Source organism: Dermacentor andersoni, chromosome 1 (assembly GCF_023375885.2).
Source record: "Dermacentor andersoni chromosome 1, qqDerAnde1_hic_scaffold, whole genome shotgun sequence".
Taxonomy (NCBI): Eukaryota; Metazoa; Arthropoda; class Arachnida; order Ixodida; family Ixodidae; genus Dermacentor; species Dermacentor andersoni.
The window spans coordinates 382,524,291-382,545,894 of NC_092814.1; the positions used below are offsets into that span (position 1 = coordinate 382,524,291).

At 46.5% G+C, this 21,604-nt stretch overlaps 1 protein-coding gene across 1 annotated transcript; it reads left to right on the forward strand.

Moving 5' to 3' along the window:
- Positions 1-15,215: 15,215 nt before the first annotated feature.
- LOC126518579 (uncharacterized) lies at positions 15,216-20,901 on the forward strand. The gene is made up of 6 exons (XM_050168360.2): positions 15,216-15,284; positions 17,683-17,846; positions 17,957-18,086; positions 19,025-19,168; positions 19,747-20,054; positions 20,523-20,901. The coding sequence occupies exons 1-6, from the start codon at positions 15,216-15,218 to the stop codon at positions 20,899-20,901; spliced, it is 1,194 nt and encodes a 397-aa protein (XP_050024317.2).
- Positions 20,902-21,604: the final 703 nt, after the last annotated feature.

The window sequence follows — 21,604 nt, forward strand, 5'->3', positions numbered from 1 at the left end:
CGAACTCATTTGGCATGGTGGCAAACCACTCTTGAGATGCCACAACAAGACCAACGTTCCGAGTTTCTGCAGAAGCGTCGAGCTTCTCAGTCGTATCAGCCGGACATGTGAAGTGGGCACGCAGAGCCGCCGAGTTTGCCTCTCCTCACCAGTTTGAGCCTTGCCCGCCGCCGCGCTCTCGTCTGCATTGACTTTTCACGCCCGCAAGTTCCTGCGGTAATATTTTACTGTTGTTGAACTTCAGCGTGTCACTTCTGGCTCAGGTGGAAGAAGCAGTTCACGCAACTGTTCCTTGTAAATTTACAGGGAACAGTTGCGTCTTTAGAAACACAGCTATTCCCGCAGTGATCAGATCGTTTACATCGTTGTACGCCTTTCGGACTTCCTCGCAAAGACGATGCAGCTCATGAGCCAGGCACGTGACGTGTAGCATTTGTGGGTGGAGAACTTTCAGAAGTGAGGCCGCCTTCTGCATATAACGTCCTGCATTGGTGAAGAGTGGCAAAGCCTTGATGACGTCTATTCTAGATGAATAAAGCGACTAAAACGAAGAGTTGACAAAGTACGCCATCGTCTCCCTATCTGTTTTCTCGTGAGCCTTTGAGCTTAGCAAAAAAAGATTTCCTTTTCTCGTTTTCATCTAATTTACCACCTATCAAATGCGCGAGCGACCTTCTCTTGACGTCCGTGGTTTTATCCATAGCGCGGTGGTCTACAAATAACCAAAATCATATGAGTCCGCAGTTTTTTTCTTTGATGATTTTAATTGTGTCCTCATAAATGGGGTGAAGGTAGTTCTTACGTAGATTTCACTGTCATGGCGCGCTTTGTTTGCAGTATTTTTTAACATCTTTCGAACCTTTGGATTCGACATTCGCCCGAAGAATGTTAGCAGAAACAAGATCTGCGCACAAATCTGCGTAAAAAGCGTTCTCTTTTCTCTTCCACGAAGCTAGATGCCGAAGAATTATATGTCGATGGTCCGGCGCGGCGAGTATTTTCGTGGTGCCACGCCGTTTTCTCATGCGGCGCCAGGTGGCTCTTTTTTGCACGGAAGCTGCGCAAAAAACATTTATGCCGCTCACGGATTATGCTTAGGCTCTTGAATATTGTACCTCACGTTCACAAACCTGACAACTTTGGGGGAATTGCGTTGACTCATCCTTCAGACAACAAGCACAAGCTGCAGCACGCTATTCACTAAGGAATCTATTCGGGAGGCTTGGCCAACGGAAGAGCGCATGTGTTTATGAACCGACCCTAGCTCCTTGGTCCCTACAGTAGTCCAATTCGCTAGATCTTATATTCGAGCACCCTTCCTAGGTTGAGGACATAGATATTGAAATTTATCTGCCTTAAGGTGCATGAAAAGGGTTTTCGGGTAACACCTCACTTGAACGTTAACGCACCGCACTACGAGCTTGCTTCAAGTACAAAAGAAGCGCATTTTTTAACGCTAGAAACAAACTATGAGGCGCAAAAACCTGGTCAAGAAGGCGGCTTAAAAGCAGTGCGATGGCAAATTATAGTGAGCGAATGCACGCATGTATCTGCGCATACATACATACATACATACATACATACATACATACATACATACATACATACATACATACATACATACTGTGTGTGACCTGTAATGTGTTTGAGATTTGTCATCTTGCTCTTTCTTTCCTCTCTTCTCCCCTTCTTCTTATCTTCCATTTCTGTTTCTATCTCCTCCTTTATGAAGAGCAGGCAGGCATTGAACCCCTTCTGGTGGCATTTGCCAGCCCGCTACTCGCTTTCCCTTTCCTGCCAAGTGTATATAATAATAATAATAATAATAATAATAATAATAATAATAATAATAATAATAATAATAATAATAATAATAATCTAGTTCTGCCTCAAGACATACAGACAGGGGAGCTGCAGGAAAAGCGGTCATAAACAGCTTGACTCGGCCGCAACCCCAAAATACAAAGCAGCAGCGACAGGCAATCTCATCGCAGACATGACGGCTTCGTGTTAAAAAATAAATAAAAAAGATATAACAATATAGCAAGAACATAAGAAGACCAAAGAAAATCTTATCTGCACTTACATGTGCAGAAACCACATTACTTCGTCACAAGCGTGATTACACTTATTTAAGATAATCATCAAATAAACATGCATCAAGGAACAGCACAAATGACAAAGAATAATGGACACAATAAAAATAGAACAAAGAAAACATCCTATATTAAGCTTAACTATACCTAAAGATTACTCAGTGGTACATTCTTTTGCATATGAATTGCATATGGCACGTGTATATCGTTGGGTGCAGGTAAACAAGTTGATGTTAGCAGATTCGTACGCGTTGAGAAGAGAAGTAAGTGTGTGTTGAAGGCACTCTTTCCCCGTATTGATGCATGCTGTTGGCACCAACCAGTTTTCGGGGTGTCTGAAAGGGTAAGATGCTAGATGCCGAAGCTGACTTATATTATTTCTTGTTTCTATTTTAAAACGAATGCTGAGCCGTTACTGATACAAATTAAAGATTTTGATTATGCCAGTTTCAAGAAAAAAGCGTTTGGTGGTTGTTCCATAATTTGCATTAAAGACATTGCGAAGAAACTTCTTTTGCAAAATATAAATTTTCTGTAGACAGGACGGTGTCGCAGTGGCCCCATACCAGCTCGCAATAGTTAATGTGAGAATAAAATAATGAGTTGTAAAGAAGCAGTTTAATTGGCTTAGGAAGAAGGATTGGCTTAGAAGGCGCTAACAGACAGTAAAAAAATTTACCCAAACACAATGACATTATCTCATATTCCGGTGTAATTGTACTGAATGGGCTCAAAATTTCACAATTTTCATTCGCATCCAGCAGTAGTGCTACTCCCCCGCCACGACCAACAGGCCTGTTAAGGTAGTATGTTCTATAATTTCCCATTTTATAGACATTATCTGCGCTAGTGCTCCATGTTTCACTCAACATTATCACGGAGAACTTAAATTGAAATTCACTAAAGAATTCTTCTAGCAATTCTGCCTTATTTTTCACTGATCGTGCATTGATATGTGTCGCTTTAATGGATGCGGATGAAAAAGACGAAACAATGCGGTTCAGGTCAGTCGGAAGGTGATACGGACACTGTATCATTTTTTTTTCTTTACATACTGTGCTTACGCAGCACTTATTTAAGATTATCCAGGTCGTTTGGTCCTTCGATATGAATGACATTCATTCCTTCATCTTTGCGGACGAGGATTTTCCCATTCGTATGCCAGACAAAACGATAACCGCTATCTTTTGCCCTTTCTTTCGCAGTTTGAAACAAATCTCTGTTATATCGAGTCATGTTTTTCTCGATAATGATGCGCGGTTAACCATTTTTGGCTTTGTTCTTAGCTTTCAGCCATGAGTCTCTTGTTGTCTGTCTGGTGAAACGTGCGATTATTCCCGGCGTCCTACCCTGTCGAGCAGGCAATCTGTGCATTGTTTGAATGTCTTCTGCCGTTAAGAGCGGGACTTGAAGTTTCCGGGCAATTGCATTTAATAAGGAAAGTAGACTTTCGTTGGGTGCAACCGCATTGCCGTGTATCTCCAATTTAAGTTTCCTACTTCGGTACTCAGGGTCATTAACATATTGTTGTAGCTGTGTCTGCACTACTTGGGTCATGTCGTCGTTTGCTTCTAGTTCCGCTACTTTCTTCTTCAGCGCCCTGATCTCAGTGTCGTGGCGGGAAACATGTCTTTCAAATTCATCAAACTTCGTAGACATATGTTGGACAGATTCGTCCATTTCTGCCACTTTTTTTGCTGATTCTGGCAAATTATCAAGTTTCTCGAGGATAGAAGCAAGAGCATGCCTGCGAGAAACATTTTCCCTGCACGTGAGACAGCGCCACGATTGTTTTGCAGCACTGTTTTTTGCTTTAAATGATTTCCCTTTAAATGATTTCGCCGATTCCACGTCATCTATGAAGACGTGGAATCGGCGATGGGTAGGGTGAAAACTAAATACACTATACTAATGGGCGACTTTAATGCCAAGGTAGGCAAGAAGCAGGCTGGAGACAAGGCAGTGGGGGAATATGGCATAGGCACTAGGAATAGCAGGGGAGAGTTATTAGTAGAGTTTGCGGAACAGAATAATATGAGGATAATGAATACCGGAATAGCCGAAAGTGGACGTTGAGGAGCCTGAACGGCGAGACTAAAAATGAAATAGACTTCATACTCTGCGATAACCCTGGCATCATACAAGATGTGGACGTGCTCGGCAAGGTGCCCTGCAGTGACCACAGGATGGTAAGAACTCGAATTAGCCTAGACCTGAGGAGGGAACGGAAGAAACTGGTACATAAGAAGCCGATTAATGAGTTAGCGGTAAGAGGGAAAATAGATGAATTCCAGATCAAGCTACAGAACAGGTATTCGGCTTTAACTCAGGAAGAGGACCTTAGTGTTGAAGCAATTAACGACAATCTTGTGGGCATCATTAAGGAGTGTGCAATGGAAGTCGGTGGTAACTCCATTAGGCAGGATACCAGCAAACTATCGCAGGAGACGAAAGATCTGATCAAGAAGCGCCAATGTATGAAAGCCTCTAACCCTACAGCTAGAATAGAACTGGCAGAACTTTCGAAGTTAACCAACAAGCGTAAGACAGCTGACATAAGGAAGTATAATATGGATAGAATTGAACATGCTCTCAGGAACGGAGGAAGCCTAAAAACAGTGAAGAAGAAACTAGGAATTGGCAAGAATAAGATGTATGCGTTAAGAGACAAAGCCGGCAATATCATTACTAATATGAATGAGATAGTTCAAGTGGCTGAGGAGTTCTATAGAGATTTATACAGTACCAGTGGCACCCACGACGATAATGGAAGAGAAAATAGTCTAGATGAATTCGAAATCCCAAAGGTAACGCCGGAAGAAGTAAAGAAAGCCTTGGGAGATATGCAAAGGGGGAAGGCAGCTGGGGAGGATCAGGTAACAGCAGATTTGTTGAAGGATGGTGGACAGATTGTTCTAGAGAAACTGGCCACCCTGTATACACAATGCCTCATGACCTCGAGCGTACCGGAATCTTGGAAGAACGCTAACATAATCCTAATTCATAAGAAAGGGGACGCCAAAGACTTGAAAAATTATAGACCGATCAGCTTACTGTCCGTTGCCTACAAACTATTTACTAAGGTAATCGCAAATAGAATCAGGAACACCTTAGACTTCTGTCAAGCAAAGGACCAGGCAGGATTCCGTAAAGGCTACTCAACAATAGATCATATTCACACTATCAATCAGGTGATAGAGAAATGTGCGGAATATAACCAACCCTTATATATAGCTTTCATTGATTCCGAGAAAGCGTTTGATTCTGTCGAAACCTCAGCAGTCATGGAGGCATTACGGAATCAGGGTGTAGACGAGCCGTATGTAAAAATACTGAAAGATATCTATAGCGGCTCCACAGCCACCGTAGTCCTCCATAAAGCAAGCAACAAAATCCCAATAAAGAAAGGCGTCAGGCAGGGAGATACGATCTCTCCAATGCTATTCACAGCGTGTTTACAGGAGGTATTCAGAGACCTAGACTGGGAAGAATTGGGGATAAAAGTTAATGGAGAATACCTTAGTAACTTGCGATTCGCTGATGATATTGCCTTGCTTAGTAACTCAGGGGACCAATTGCAATGCATGCTCACTGACCTGGAGAGGCAAAGCAGAAGAGTGGGTCTAAAAATTAATCTGCAGAAAACTAAAGTAATGTTTAACAGTCTCGGAAGAGAACAGCAATTTACAATAGGCAGCGAGACACTGGAAGTCGTGAGGGAATACACCTACTTAGGGCAGGTAGTGACGGCGGATCCGGATCATGAGACGGAAATAATCAGAAGAATAAGAATGGGCTGGGGTGCGTTTGGCAGGCATTCTCAGATCATGAACAGCAGGTTGCCATTATCCCTCAAGAGAAAAGCATATAATAGCTGTGTCTTACCAGTACTCACCTACGGGGCAGAAACCTGGAGGCTTACGAAAAGAGTTCTACTCAAATTGAGGACGACGCAACGAGCTATGGAAAGAGGAATGATAGGTGTAACGTTAAGGGATAAGAAAAGAGCAGATTGGGTGAGGGAACAAACGCGAGTTAATGACATCTTAGTTGAAATCAAGAAAAAGAAATGGGCATGGGCAGGACATGTAATGAGGAGGGAAGATAACCGATGGTCATTAAGGGTTACGGACTGGATCCCAAGGGAAGGGAAGCGTAGCAGGGGGTGGCAGAAAGTTAGGTGGGCGGATGAGATTAAGAAGTTTGCAGGGACGGCATGGCCACAATTAGTACATGACCGGGGTTGTTGGAGAAGTATGGGAGAGGCCTTTGCCCTGCAGAGGGCGTAACCAGACTGATGATGATGATGATGATGATGATTTCCCTGTCACGCCCCCACATTTACCGAAATGATATGCGCATTGACACTCCGTGCATGTCACTCTCGGCCCATCGCCACAAATAGGTGACTTACAGGAGGAACACACACTAGACACTTGGTTTTCGTGATCGGACATTTCAGCAAAATGGCACAAAGTGTGTTTAGACAAGCAATCAATAACAGCAGAGGAGGCAGCAGCGGCAGTGGCATTTGGCACATTCCTTTTCAACTTTAAGTAATATTGTACTAACCTGCAACAGGAGCAGTTTCGCCGTTAACGACGTACACACGTTGCTGCCGCCGCTGCCAAGTAGCCGAACGATCCAAGCGCTCGCGTTTTATCTTGTACGGGCTCCCAGTCGGCGACTGCGCAGATTGTATCAGGGCTGACGGTAGCGCGCTCACGGTAGATTGCGCAGACGGTAGCACACCTGGAATTCGATGACCAAACTCGGTAGTGATGGCTTCAGAACTGGCGTAGGTTCCCAGCAGCAGAACTGTCGTTTTTCCAGGATCCCGGCCGCGGGATTGCTCAGGAAGGTGACGTACGACCTGCAACAGGAGCAGTTTTGCCGTTAACGATGTACACACGTTGCTGCCGCCACTTCCAATATATGTTTTCAACTCAAATAATACATACATACATACATACATACATACATACATACATACATACATACATACATACATACATACATACATACATACATACATACATACATACATACATACTGTGTGTGACCTGTAACGCGCTTGAGATTTGTCATCTTGCTCTTTCTTTCATCTTTTCTCCCCTTCTTCTTATCTTCCATTTCTATGTTTCTGTCTCCTCCTTTGTGAAGAGCAGGCAGGCGTTGAGCCCCTTCTGGAGCCAGTTGCCAGCCCGCTACTCGCTTTCCCTTTCCTGTCAAGTGTATATCATCATCATCAGCAGCAGCAGCAGCAGCCGCAGAAGCCTATTTATGTCCACTGCAGGACGAAGGCCTCTTCCTTCGATCTCCAATTACCCCTCTCTTGCGCCAACGATTACGACTAGCACCGGCAAATTTCCGAATTTGGTCGCACCACCTAGCCTTCTGCCGTCCTCTACTGCGCTTCCCTTCTCTTGGTGATCAATATTGCTGTACAGCTACCGAAATGTGCGTGGAGGCCACTCTGCAAGTTTAGTGACCCTATCGCCGAGCAAACCCGACTTATCAGCCAGAGAAGACCGACACACGGTACAGGCCGCACCAAGCCAGGCGCCGAGAGCCCAGAAGGACGGAAGTACAAGTCGAAGGAACTACCCTGCGAGAGGAGGACTACAGCCCAGCAGACTGGACCACTATGATCGAAACCTATCAAGGCAAGTCCCAATCAAAGTCCCCAAGGGAGGATATGAACGGGGTACGCGGAATACAGAACGCATGTGAGCGACGCACCGAAACGCTCCCCGCGTCGACGTGGCGTCCGAGCTACCGCCCGGACCCGGCACAGATGCGTGCAACGCAGCAAGTCACGCGCAGAAGTCGCCAAATGGCTCCATTGCCGCAACATGCAATAAAGGTAGTTTTCCGCTCGCAGGGAGGCCTCTTCTTACCCAAGATACAGCCGCAGCTGCAGCTCCGCTGCCTCTGCGACGCGGCGAAGATACCGATAGGAGCAGAAGTGCAACTACGCGTGCACCCAATGAACAACACGTGCACAGTGGCCGCCACTAACAAGAAAATAGCCCTTAACCTGGTTAAAATCAGAAACTTTACTCTAAACGCAAAAGCGTATGGGGTTGCAGCGTACATAATCCCTGCGGCGGACACAGTACGAGGCGTGATTGCTAATGCTTTTTGGGATGAAACGGAAGACGATCTTCTACAAGATCTACCAGCGAGAAATCCATAAGCAAACATCCTACTAGCAAGACGCATGGGCAAGTCTAAGTCCATCCTTATAACTTTCGCCCAGGGACCCTTCCCCCGGAGAATTATTTACTTTGGGGGAGTGCACCTGTGCACGCCATATAGGGCGCGACCATAGGCCTGCACGAACTGTCGCGCCCCAGGACACAGACATGATGTGTGCCCACAAGAGAAAATATCGACATGTCCAAGATGCGGCGAAGATCACGGCGAAGACGGAAGCCGTCAGTGCGTGCCCCGACGAATCCTGTGCGGCGGCGAGCACCTTACAGGAACAGGATAGTACAAAGCAACGCAGCGACAACAAACAACGAAGCCTTCAATTAACAAGCGCACAACCGGCAGACGGCAGCTACATCCCGAAGATTTCCCAGAGTGGAATCCATTAGCACCCACGAAGGCCCCCGAGGAGCTCACATGGGCAGAACGAATCGCCCGCAAATCAGACCCCCGGGACGAGGAGTTGGCCCGCCTTCGCGAGGAGATAAGAGGCTTACGACAGGCCATCACTCAACCCAACTCCTCACCCATTACCCAAACCATCCCCCAGCCCTCGCACCCACTTCCTGGTCACCCTTTATCCCTAGACACTCAGAGTTTATGTCCCGCAGAAACCTCAACCTCCACACCACCTACAAAAAAGAAAAGAAAAGAAGTTCTTCCGTTGTCAGACAAAACGGCTCAGATGGAGGCTCAGTTTGAAGCCAAACTTGAGACAAAATTAATAGCGAAACTAGCAGACTTCTAACAGCAGATGCGCGATCAATTTCAGCAATTCCTAGAAAATCGCCTACAAACACTCGAGGCTCGATTTCCATCACTCGAACCTCGCATGGACTGCCTCATTGACGAACGCTTCAAAATTTTAGAGAACAAACTAGATACCTTCTGTACCCAGCTCAGCACACAAATGAGCCTAATGGTGGTGGAGTCAACCGACCAAATGCAGGCGGCGTCCCTACCCCAAATCACCCACCCTCCTTCTACTTCCAAAACTTCTGGCCAGCAAAATGGCAGGTGATTCACCTAAATTGAAGACCAGTCCTCCCTTCTTAAAACTCTGGCATTGCAGCTGTCGTAGCATACGTAGTAAACGAGAGGCGCTAATCGAACTCATACTAAATGAGGAACACCCACCAGAGCTAATTCTGCTACAGGACCCTAAAATTAGTGTTACTCTCCCAGGATATACTGCTTATCACTCACCAAATGATAGTGCTCCAGTTGTGTCCACCTTTATCAAGCGATTCATAAGGCACACACAACTTACATTCCCACACGAAGTCCAAAACGTAGTCCTTGAAGTAATCCCAGTCGAAATTAAACAGGATTGCTTGCTCATCGCCAATATCTACAATCCACCGAGCATGCCAGCAAAGTGCTGCGCTAACCTAATAGCGCAAATAACCACAGCGGCAAATAAAACACCAATCTTAGTGGCCGGAGACTTTGACTGTGCACACATCGACTGGGGATACCAGAAAACTTCCGGCAGAGGGGAGGTTCTTATGACACAAACTCAACAGTCTCAGCTCACGGTGTACAATGATTTCGATTGTGCCACCAGACAAGGTACAACAGGAATTGTGGATACAAGTCCGGACCTCACGATGGGCAGACGCATCAACAATTTAGAATGGAATAGAACACATACTATAGGCAGTGACCACTATATTATCGAAGTTCAAGTCTCAGGTCCCCAAGCGTCTCGTACAAGAATAAAGCATAAGCTAATCAATTGGGATAAATTCAGAAAGCAACCGGAAACAAACCAAGAAACTGAGCCGGTGGACGCGCGAACCTGAACAGCACAGGTCCTCGAGGACCAAGCGGCGTGTACCAAGGAATATAGCCCAGAACAGCAAGTCCCAGTTATGGATTCAAAATTGGCCCATATGATAGAAGCACATGAAAGTCTCATGAAACGATACGTTCAGCAAAAATGCAATAAGGAGTTCCAACACAACATAAATGAGCTTGCAAAACAAATTCAAGATTGTAGCCAACAACTTTGTAGGCAGAATCGGCAGCAAATATGCGAAGGTCTCAGAGGCAATCTCAGTACCACTCGAGCATGGCATCTTTTAAAACATCTATTTGATCCCATGGAAAGTCAACAACATACTAGAAATATCATCGCCCGACTAACACACAACCATAAATACGGCACGCAGGCGCTACTAGAGACACTCAGGAGCCTACACACCTCGCCGGGCCTTTCGAATCCCTTACCGGAGTTCACCGGCCCACCAAATACTGAACTGGACAGGGACATAACTATACAAGTCCGAGCAGCACTTCATAGACTCCGCAACACCACGCCATGCGAAGACCGCATAAAAAACGCCACTCTTAGGAACCTCGATGACAACTCCCTGCGAGAACTTACCAGTATCTTCAACTAGCATTGGCAGAGTGGCGCACTGCCAGAGGAGTGGACGCATGGAAGGGTTATTCTAATACTGAAACCCCACAAATCAGTTACACCGTAAAATATGCGCCCCATCTCCCTTACCTCTAGCTTAGGCAAACTCTTTGAGCAAGTCATCCTAGCTAGACTGCACGGCCACATGGAAGACACCGGTCAATACCCACGTTCAATGATTGGATGCCGATTTGGCCTATCCACACAAGATGTTATGCTTCAACTCACGACAGCTATACTGGACCCCCTCATACCTACGCACACCTAAGCGGTACTGGCGATTGACCTCAAGGAGGCCTTCGACAACGTCACCCACGAGGCTATCCTAAAAGCTTGGTTATACCTAGGCATTGGTCAACGAGCATACAACTACATAAGGGCTTTCCTGCAGAACCGAGCGGCCAGCATGTGCGTAGACAACCTTCGTACACGCCGCTACACTCTAACGAATGTGGGCACACCGTAAGGCTCCGTGCTGCCCCCTTTCCTTTTCAATGCAGTACTTATTCCGGTCGCGCGGAAGCTGCAGTAAATTCCCCATCCCGACCATACTCTGTACGCTGATGATATCACCCTGTGGACTACATATGGATCAGACGCCCAAATCGAAGAAACGCTGCAAACAGCCGCAATGCTAATACAGGACGAAGTCACCAAGGTAGGCCTCACCTACTCACCGGAAAAATCTGAGCTTTTCTTGATCCTGCCAAAGAGTAAAACGTATCATACTCCTATCAGAATCTACGTGCACAATAGAGAGGTCCCACAGGTCCGCACCATTCGAATACTAGGCCTCTACCTGCAACAAGATGGCAGAAATACTGAAACAATCAAATGTTTAAGGAGCACACTAGCAGCCACCACGCAGCTAATACGCAGAGTAACAAATAAAGCTCACGGTCTGCGTGAATCAGATACTCTGCAAGTGGTACAATCTTTTACCATGAGTAAAGTATTGTATTCTGCCCCTTATCTTAACCTCAATGCAACCGAAACCCAAACAATAAATTCTATAATCAGTCAAGCTGGAGGCAAACGCTATGCACGAAGGCGAACTTTCTGGTAGAAACGCGGTGACTTGCGTGTGCTGATGCCCGAGGTAGTGCACAGCATCGCCAAAAAATTTCGTCATTTTCAGATTTCTGCTATCATTTCGCACTTTTAATATTTAAGCCTGAGAAGATTTAACATAAAAGGCATACGCTGTCAGTGTTTTGTTTCATGACATGTGTTTGTGAGCTGTCAGTCTCAAGATACCGAGGAATAACCTTGTGAAGAATGTAAGACATGGTATGAGCAACTTTAGTGATAGAATGGTGTGGCAAAATAACCCCACATGTACCGCATGTCATATAGCAAGGCGTGGCATATACACATACCTAAATATATGCGAAAATTTTCGCTCACGGACAACTCCGACGACGACGACGACACTGGATTTTCTGCGACACGGGGCCCTTAACGCTGCCGCGTTAAAATGCACTTGTCCCTCGATCACTTATCGTAGTAGACGATTGTGCTCACCTGTGGACGGTGGTTGTGTTCTTCGATGTCGGTGGCTCTGCATGCTGCACTGAAGCTGGAACGCCTCGATGCAAAAGTTCATCCTTTGTTTGAAGGCAGCTCTACTGGACAGCGACATTTTAAAGAAAACGAGCAGTAATGGTGGCGTTTTCTTTGAGGAAACAGGTTTCAACGTGATATTTGACCTGCGGCTTATCGTAAAGTAATACATGACCGACTTATTGTAACGTAACCCAAGCCAGATGTCTGTGTTTGTTACATTCTTGTGGGTGTGCCAGTTGTAAATGTTACGCCTTGCATATCCGCGAAACGTTCCCTAATTGCTACGCTATGAAGGAAAGTATGTTTGGCATAAGCATTCGTCTGGGTGACGGATGTGCGACATACATTGACTTGAACTGTAAAAGGTATTTCCCGTGGTTTAGGCATTTCTCGCGGGGCATTATTGGTACTTATATTTGCAGTAATATTCGACACCGTCTCAGCGTGCGTCTCCACAGCTACTGTAGCTGTCCGGATGCATACCGAGAAACCATTATCATAGCGTACGTTACTTGCAATCCATTCATTTAATTTCCTGCAGCGAGATGGTGGAAGGTGCTGTGCCATACCACGTGGCTATCTTCGAGGTGACGGGAGCTGCCATACTACGTGCACCACATGCATATCAGCGAGGCCTCGGGAGCTCCCACTTCTCCGGGACAAATCAAGAATTCGACAAGGGGGACTTCAAGGAGCACCCAGCCACCTCCGCGAAGAATCAAGAATTCGACGCGAGTGGCGTCAGCACCTGCCAAACTGGTTCCTTCCGAAGGGGGGGGGGGGGGGGGTCACCAAAGGGACTAAAGAGAGAACCTGCCCATTGTGAGGAGAGAGAGTTGCTTCCAGCCGCCCAGTCGGTCTGATGCGCTCTTGCAGCTACATGTACGCTATTATCCACTATCTGTAAATATTGCATAAAGTTTTTCGTTTCTTCTTCATCGACGTAAAGAGTCCGTCTTTCGTCCTCCACCCCGAAGTCACAACAAAGGGGTTTTATATAATATATTGACTATTTTTGCTAGCTATTGCACAAAAGGCAATTTCATTGGTTAATATATTTGGAGAAACAATTTAATGACATGTCTTCTTTTTTCATAAAATCAATTTTTCTTTGCTTTGTTGTTTTGTTTCTGTTTTTTTTCTAAATTGGGCCATAAGGAAGTGAACATGTTCCCCTGCAAACTTGGTCCGTTGAAACCCCATTGTAGGTTCTTGGCGAGTGCTGCCCCGATACAAGCGCTGTTATGTGTGAAAGACGACGACGAAGTTCGAAGGAGGCTTGCGGGCTTTTATGGGTCCGTCTTTTTCGAAGCTTTCGAGCCTTTTTTGGTTATCTAGTGGTGCAAACTTGATATCATCGGATCTGTGAAGACGAGAAGAGTCAGCGGATACCTGACCTTGAGGTGGGACACCACTTTTTTGGACTTTATTGGAACTTTTGTGCTCACGCCACGCTGGCCGAGAGCTAGCGTCTGGCAGACCAGCCGCGGCATGGCAGCAATGCACGTTAAAGGGGAAGTGCTCCCGGCGGATGACTTTACTGAAGACCTGGGATGGCGGACAGTGTCCAGCCGAAAATCTAGAGCTACGACGAGGCCTGGATTGGGTGAAGGCGGTTCGCCTAGCGAGATGCCTGAACGACGGGGCGCAGGTGAATGGCGCGGAAGCTCGGCAATCAAGAATCACATTGTGAAGGCGTCGCGCATGCCACCGATGCCACAAGAACACATCAAAATAGTCATTCGCGCACGGGGTGGACTGAATTTGGAGAAAGTTAGCTCTACAGCGGTGGGCAAGGCAATCGTAGAGGCGGCAGGCCTCAGTATTGAGCAGATTAGGGAAGATGCTATTTGCCCTAACTTTATGCAAAATATCTTGGTGGCTAGTACGCCAGAAAGGAGCAGCGCTGAACGATATGTGAGACTCAGGTCAATCAGAGTGGCAGACAAGGATTTTGAAGTCAGTGCGTACGAGACGGCCCCACACACTACGTGTAAGGGGGTCATTCGCAATGTAGACGTTATGGATGGCCCCGCGACACTTGAGCGGAACATTGTTAACGATCGCAACCCGCTGGCTATGGCGGTCAAACGAATAAAAAACACAGGATCAGTCATCATTGTTTTCGACGGGTTAAAAGTGCCCAATTTCGTCAGATATAGGCCAACTCTGGTCCGGTGCTTCCTGTATCGAAAGCAGTTGGATGTGTGTTATGTGTGTGGCAAGCCTGGACATCGGGCGGATGTCTGCCCGGCGCCCGATTGTTTTGAATGCCGAGGATCCGGGGCTCGGAACCCTGAAGAGGATCACAACTGTGTGCCTTCTTGCAAGCTTTGTGGCGGACGACACCTGACCGCGGATAAACAATGCAGGCAACCATACCAGCTTCCCTATGTCGTGCGTGTTCGACGACAGGAGAGAGCCAGGGCGGAGCTAACGGCGGAACAGGAGGCAGCCGAGATGGTGCAGCTGGTGAGCGCCCGCCAACGCTCTAAGGGACGCTCGCGCTCTAGGAGCCGCTCCAGGTCGAGGCAGCGGCCATCGACTGGGACTCCTACGACCAGGAGCCGATCGGTTTCTAGGGAGGCGCGGGTGCGCTTTCCTGCAGCTGGTGGAGACGGCGGCGCAGCTGGAAGCAAGACCACCTGGGGTGACAAGGTCAAGGGCGGCATCAGCGCCGGCCAAGCGCGCTAGCAGCGCCAGGAGCAAGTGAATGGTAATAGGGATAGGGATAGGATTGCGCAATTGGACAGAGAGAATCATAGCTTAAAAGCAGCCATTGACGGGCTTATCAAAGAGATAGCTCAACTTAGGAACGGCTTGTCTTCCGGTAACAGCGGTAGCTTAGGACAGGCTAGGAAACATGATGCTCGGTTGAGGTACCAAGGTCTGTGGAGGTCGCAGAAGAGACCATGGCGGACGAGGAGACGCCTGCTCCGAAAAAGAGGGCCCTATCCTCGACCGTGCGGATTCAGGGCAAAGTCGGTTCCGAGCTTAAAGCAATAGGGAGTTTTAGAATAGGGGCCCCAATATTTTGGGGCCCCAAAGAGCTTTGCGGGTGTTAGCGTTGGGGCACGCAGGAGTGAAGAGTTTTAGAATAGGGCTTTGCGTTTGCAGATAGCGTCTTGCGCTGACAGCGCCACTACGGCGTCTAAGAAAAACGATTAAAAATAATTAAATAAAATATACCATCTTATGATATGAATAGTAATTTTGACTTGCGTGTATTCGCGTTTAATTACAATTTAGAGGTTATTCTTCAAGCAGCAAACAATTAGTTGTGCTTAGTTTGGAGCAACAAAACCACCTTTACGTGCCTTCACCAGCCAAGCTTAGCCGTGTTAGGCCTACGAGCCATAAAATCCACACTCGAATTCGGAATCAGCGGCGTCTAATGAATCAATCTTGATAACACACGCTAGTTGAGAGAAAGCGATAACTGCAGTCACTTCTCCTAGCTTGCGAACTTCACGCATTACCGCGAATCCAACCCAGTTTGGTGCTAGGTTAGAGCCGTCGCTTCGATGGGTGCCGCCATGTTTGTTGACGCAAAGCTTTTGGGAACGCTATTTGAGCTCCCGCTAAATCGGTGAAATAGCGTTCCCAACGCAAAACCCAAACGCAGTTTGCGTCTCGCGCATGCGCAGTGGCTTGGACGCTATTTCTTTGGGGCCCCAAAACGTTTGGGGCCCCTATTCTAAAACTCTCTAATGATGGCGACATTGCAAAAAAGTGTAAATCAGATCATTAGTAGACTGGAGCGTATAGAAGAACGGGAAAATATCACGAATCAGAGATTAGGCAAAATTGAAATATATCTAAACGACACAGTGGTCCCTGTTATGGAGCGGGAGTGCACTCGGCCGCTAGCCCAGCAGGGTGAGTCGCCGAGTGGACTTGAGCTCAAAACTAGTTCACCAAACTTCCGTGGTCAAGATGGCTCTATTAAATAGTTCATTTAGTATTTGGCAGTGGAATTGTAGGGGGTTCAATCATAAGAAGGCGTCTCTGCAGCAGTTTGTTAGAACGCATGGTGTGAAACCTCAAGTTATCATGTTACAGGAAACACTAACGTCTAACGTGACCTTAACGGATTTCAAAGCGGCAGTTAAGGATAATGAACAGGGCAGAGGACTCGCTACTCTCATTAATAGGAGGTTGGCGTATATTAGACATGATCTTCACATGGCGGATTGCAAGATTGAATATATTATGGTGGAGGTAATTTTAGGTCGGCAAAGGTCATGTCAGAGGAGTGTTTACCTGCTTAACCTGTACAGTAGCCCCCGCGACACGAAGCAGAGTTTCAAATCTCTCTTGACCAAGGCAACCAATCTGGCTAAGGATGCACCGTTGCTTATTGGAGGGGACTTCAATGCACCATATCATGTGTGGAAGTATGTTTATAACACTATTAAGGGGGAGAGACTATGACATCAGGCACTAGACTTGAATTTAACTCTGATTACAGACCCTTCGTATCCCAGCAGATGTGGCACGTCGACATGTAGAGATTCGACACCTGATCTCACTTTTGTTCGGGGGGTTGTGGATTCGTCCTGGTCCAATTCTAATACAGATTTTGGTAGCGATCATTACATACTTATGATTACTTTGGTAGTGGCTAATAAAAAGGAGCGCACATTCAGGATGGTTGACTGGGATGCATTTAGGAAACGAAGAGCGCAGAGGATCGAAGATGAGGGAAATGAGTTGACCTTGGAACAGTGGACTAGTCAGCTTAAAGTATAAACCCCATGCAAGCGATCTTGCACTCGACAGCGACAAGCGACGCGATGGAGATGGCTGTCGCGTTCGCTCGTCGCCCAGAAGTCAAGCTCCAAGCGAGCGACCGCTTCGCGCGACGGCTTTCCAGTGTTGCCGGTATTAGAGGATCGAGTTAGCGCCAAACTTGGTGTGGCACTTGCTACAATAACTTAAATTGATTTGTTTGGCTGTACAAAGCAACATAAAGTATTTCTGAAGGTCTTGCAGTAGGTTTTTTTTTTGTTTACATATCAAAATTCGGTAGTTTGCTCGATCCGTCTGCGACGCGCGGCGCGGCCAACACTGTCCGCTTCCTCTTCCCGCCCGCGCTACCTGAACCGCCGGTGTCATTTTGCTGTTCGAGCCTGCGTGCATTTCTTTCTGTCCCCGCTGTAAAGTTTTCTGTGCGTGTGATGGAGCGGCGTAGAAAACTAGCTGCTTTACAGCTACTTTTGATAATGAAGAGGAAGCAGGCGCTGTCCCGCAAGCACTGGGTTCGACCGGTCTGGACCAAGCGAGCGGACGAAAGCGAGTTCTTCACAGCGGTAAGAGACAAAGGACTTAATGCGTCAACGCAGTACAACTTCATGCGCTTTCATTGCCTTTTTACAGATGAAGCTCATGAAGAACGGTGACCACTCGCTGTTCTTCAAGTTCTACAGGATGTCGCCGGAGACATTCGACGCGCTCCACGACATGGTGCGGGACCGGCTGACGAAGGAATGGGTCTGCCGAGAACCGATTTCATCTGGCGAGCGCCTCGCACTGACGCTGCGGTAGGACCATTTTGTCACTTCAGTACTTCTTAGATTCGGAAGAAATTCGCCGTTCACCAGCACAAAACTTTACTGCGTCGATCGTGCTATATGATCTTGTGTGCTTTCAGATACCTGTCGTCCGGTATGCTCGTGCGAGATGCAGCAATGGCCTTCAGAGTGGGGCTGGAGGCTGCACGCAAGGCGATCCACCTGACGTGCAATGTGCTATGGGAGGTGCTGTCCCCTGTGTACATGAAGGTGCGCCTAAAATATTTTCATAACATGGTACAAAGTGGAGTGCTACCAATAAGCATGGTCTTACGTTCACACTTACTGAGCAATGGCTCAGTATTAGTCGCCTTTCTCAGTATTTTGAGTGGATTTCAATCAATGTTGTTTGTTCAGTATTATTTAGCATGAACGTCTGAGATGGTACAACACATACATGTCCTTAGAAAATGGATCATGGCTTAAAATACTACATGCATATAAGAAGCCAACAAACACTGACACTTAGGACAACATAGGGGAAATTACTTGTGTTTTAATAAACGAAATAAAGAAACCATAAATTAATGGAAATGAAAGTGGATGAAGAAACAGCTTGGCGCAGGTGGGGGACGATCCCACAACCTTCACATTTTGCATGCGATGCTCCACCAATTGAGCTACAGCGGCGCCATTTCCCCATACACTTTCTTGGGTATTTACTTTCTTAGTAGAACCTTGGGAGTGGTAGCAAGCGGCACCACTCACAAACCTTGGCGGTGGATGTGGAACATCCTTTGTGCCGCAGGCGTCACGAGAACGTGTTTTTTTTGTGTGAATGCAATCGGTCAATATCACACCCTAAAAGATCACATTCTCGTGACGCCTGCGGCAGAAAGGATGTTCCACATCCGCCGGTGTCAGTGTTTGTTGGCTTCTTATGGTATGACTAATAAAAATCGGGCCCCTCAGTTAACCCTCTTTCTTCTCGTTTACATGCATATACAAAGACATCAGATTAAATTAAGTGAAACCAGCAGCAGTAAAGTGTACTGTGTGTGACAGTGAGATTTGCAGTAGCTGAAGTTGCGGCATAACTTAAATAACACATGCGTATAGACAGAGCATGACGGTACATAGGTGAATAATGCAGCAGTAAAGTCTGCCGGTGATTGGTGTGCATCAAAGTTCAAATCTGTGTTATGCAGCCTCCAACAGAGGGAGAATGGAGGGACATCGCCTTAGGATTTGGCAGCCGCTGGCAGTTCCCGAATTGCCTGGGTGCTGTGGACGGCAAGCACGTGAGGATTAGATGTCCAAGAAAGGCTGGGAGCCTGTACTTCAACTATAAGGTATGGAACAGAACATTGCAGTATTGCATGCAGAATATTTGCTGCTGAGGGGTCAGCTTTGCAAATGCAAACACTCCTAAATTTGACAGGAGTATTGTATGGGAATAACCTTGTGCATAATACACAGCCTACTGCTTTTAAATGACTTTGAGAAGAGCCTGTTCGTACGCTTTGTTAAAAGGGGGAATACAATTCCATCCTTCTCTTTTTGCAACCTGCAAGCAGAGGACTGCAGCAAGTAATTTATCTGATATGAGAATGTAACATTTACAGCATTATTCGTGATTGTGGGGAAGTAAGGGAGAGTTTTTTTTTTTTTTCAGAAATGCAATGATGACAAAGGAGAGTGTCTTGTGGGTGCCGTTTGACTAGTTGTAGCATAGAGGGGATGGTATATGCGAGTAGCAGAGGAGGACGAGAAGATGGAAAAATCATGTAGATACTCTAGGGAAAGCTTGTAGTATAGTAATACGGTAACCATTTTTCATGTGTGCCTTGCAACACTGCAATGAAGCAAAGTGTAATGAAAGATTCCAATTACAAAAATTCTTTGTTATTCTTATTTCCAATGCTTCTAGGGCACCCACTCCATTGTCCTCATGGCTGTGGCAGACGGCCAGTACCTGTTTCGCCTTATTGATGTGGGCGCACCTGGGAGGTTTAGTGATGGTGGAATTTTCAAAGATTCCCCCATTGGCAAACGACTGCACGAGGGCAAGCTCAATCTGCCTCGGGCAGCTAAGCTACCAGGCTCCGAGCGAATTTGCCCTCGTGTGTTTGTTGGCGATGAAGCCTTCCAGCTGCGCCCCGACTTCATGCGGCCACTACCGGGCACCCGGACTAAAGCTGAGGAGATCATCTTCAACTACCGCCTCAGTCGTGCCAGGTCTGTACCATATCAGGTTTAAAATCGTAATTGTTAAACTGTAATCGTTAAAACCGTACTTAGAACTGAGGTGAAACAGCGCAAAAAAGACGAGGACACAAGGAAACAAATACCAGACAGCGCTTGTCTGTGCTATTTGTTTCCTTGTGTCCTCGTCTTTTTCGCGCTGTTTCACCTCAGTTCTAAGTATGAACCAACTAGCCCTCATCAAGATCTTACTAAAACCGTAATCCTGCAATAATACCTCTGTTTAACTACGTGAATGTTTTTTCACATTTATAAATTGTAACATTGCCTATACAATATTGGTGTTTGGTGTCTTTGTGCACCACAGTGCACAACATGTCATCGCCATTTAGTGCTCTATCTTTTTTTTTAATTTGGTGCAGGCTTCTATTGCACATTTACAACCGTAATTTTTAAAGAATCACGTGCATTTTTAAGTCAGAATATGTTTGTCTTTTTCAGACGATGTATAGAGAACGCCTTCGGGATTCTCGTTTCCCGCTGGCGGATATACGAGCGGCAGATGAACCTGCAGCCGGAAAATGTGGAGAGTGTTGTGAAGGCAACCTGCGTACTTCACAACTTCTTATCTGTAACGTCCAGCGCTTCAGCGACCTACTGCCCACCTGGATATGGAGACTGCCAGGACATGTTCGGGTATGTCCGTGACGGCACTTGGCGACAAGAGGCGGCAACTGCTGCTGTGTTCGGTTTGCAGGGAGCAAAGGCCCGCAACTGCACGAATGCTGCTAATTCGGTGCGCAAGCAGTTCATCGAGTACTTCAAGGATGAAGGGCAGGTGTCTTGGCAGTGGAACCTGCCAGGGGTGACAAGCTTGTAGGATGGTGTAGACCTGGCCGCCTCAAGGCCAAGAACACGTGCTGCTGGACTCCATGAAGAACCCAACAGCCCTCTTCAGGGCTACCTACTTAATGCTTTGGCAGCGAGCCGCTGGATTTACGATATTCTGTTCTGTGGCCCTTCTGTGTATTTCATTTCGTATTGCTTATTTCTGGAATGCAGTGATATCGGTTAGGTGAACGAGTGCAATTCAGTGTAGTTGTGTTAAAAGATCATTCAAGGAAGACAGGCATTATGAAGGTGGAACTAAATTTTTTACTTGCGTTATTTAGGTGTTTCGCATCATCGCAACAGTGACAAGTATATGAAATTTCATTTCGTTTATTGGCCCGAACGCATTACAAAACTTACCTGAATTTGACATGGTAAACAGGAAGCACTATAGTCGTAAATGACAAAGACAATGGTGTTCACAAGGTCCTGTGCAAGGAAACTGCATGAAGGAAACAAAAGTAATCAATGCAGTCGTAACCTAAAAAGTAAGTGGGGTGGTCTGCTGGTCAAGTTGGTGCGTTGTGAAAGTGTGATGGTTCCAGTAACACAAAAAATATGGCAGCACAAGTACAAGGAACAAAGGTTTAAATCAAACAATATGCCCCCAATACCTGCCACGCAGGTGGTCAACATGGTATCTTTAGTGCCTTGTTTAAACACAGAATCCTTTATCGGTGAGTTGGACCAAA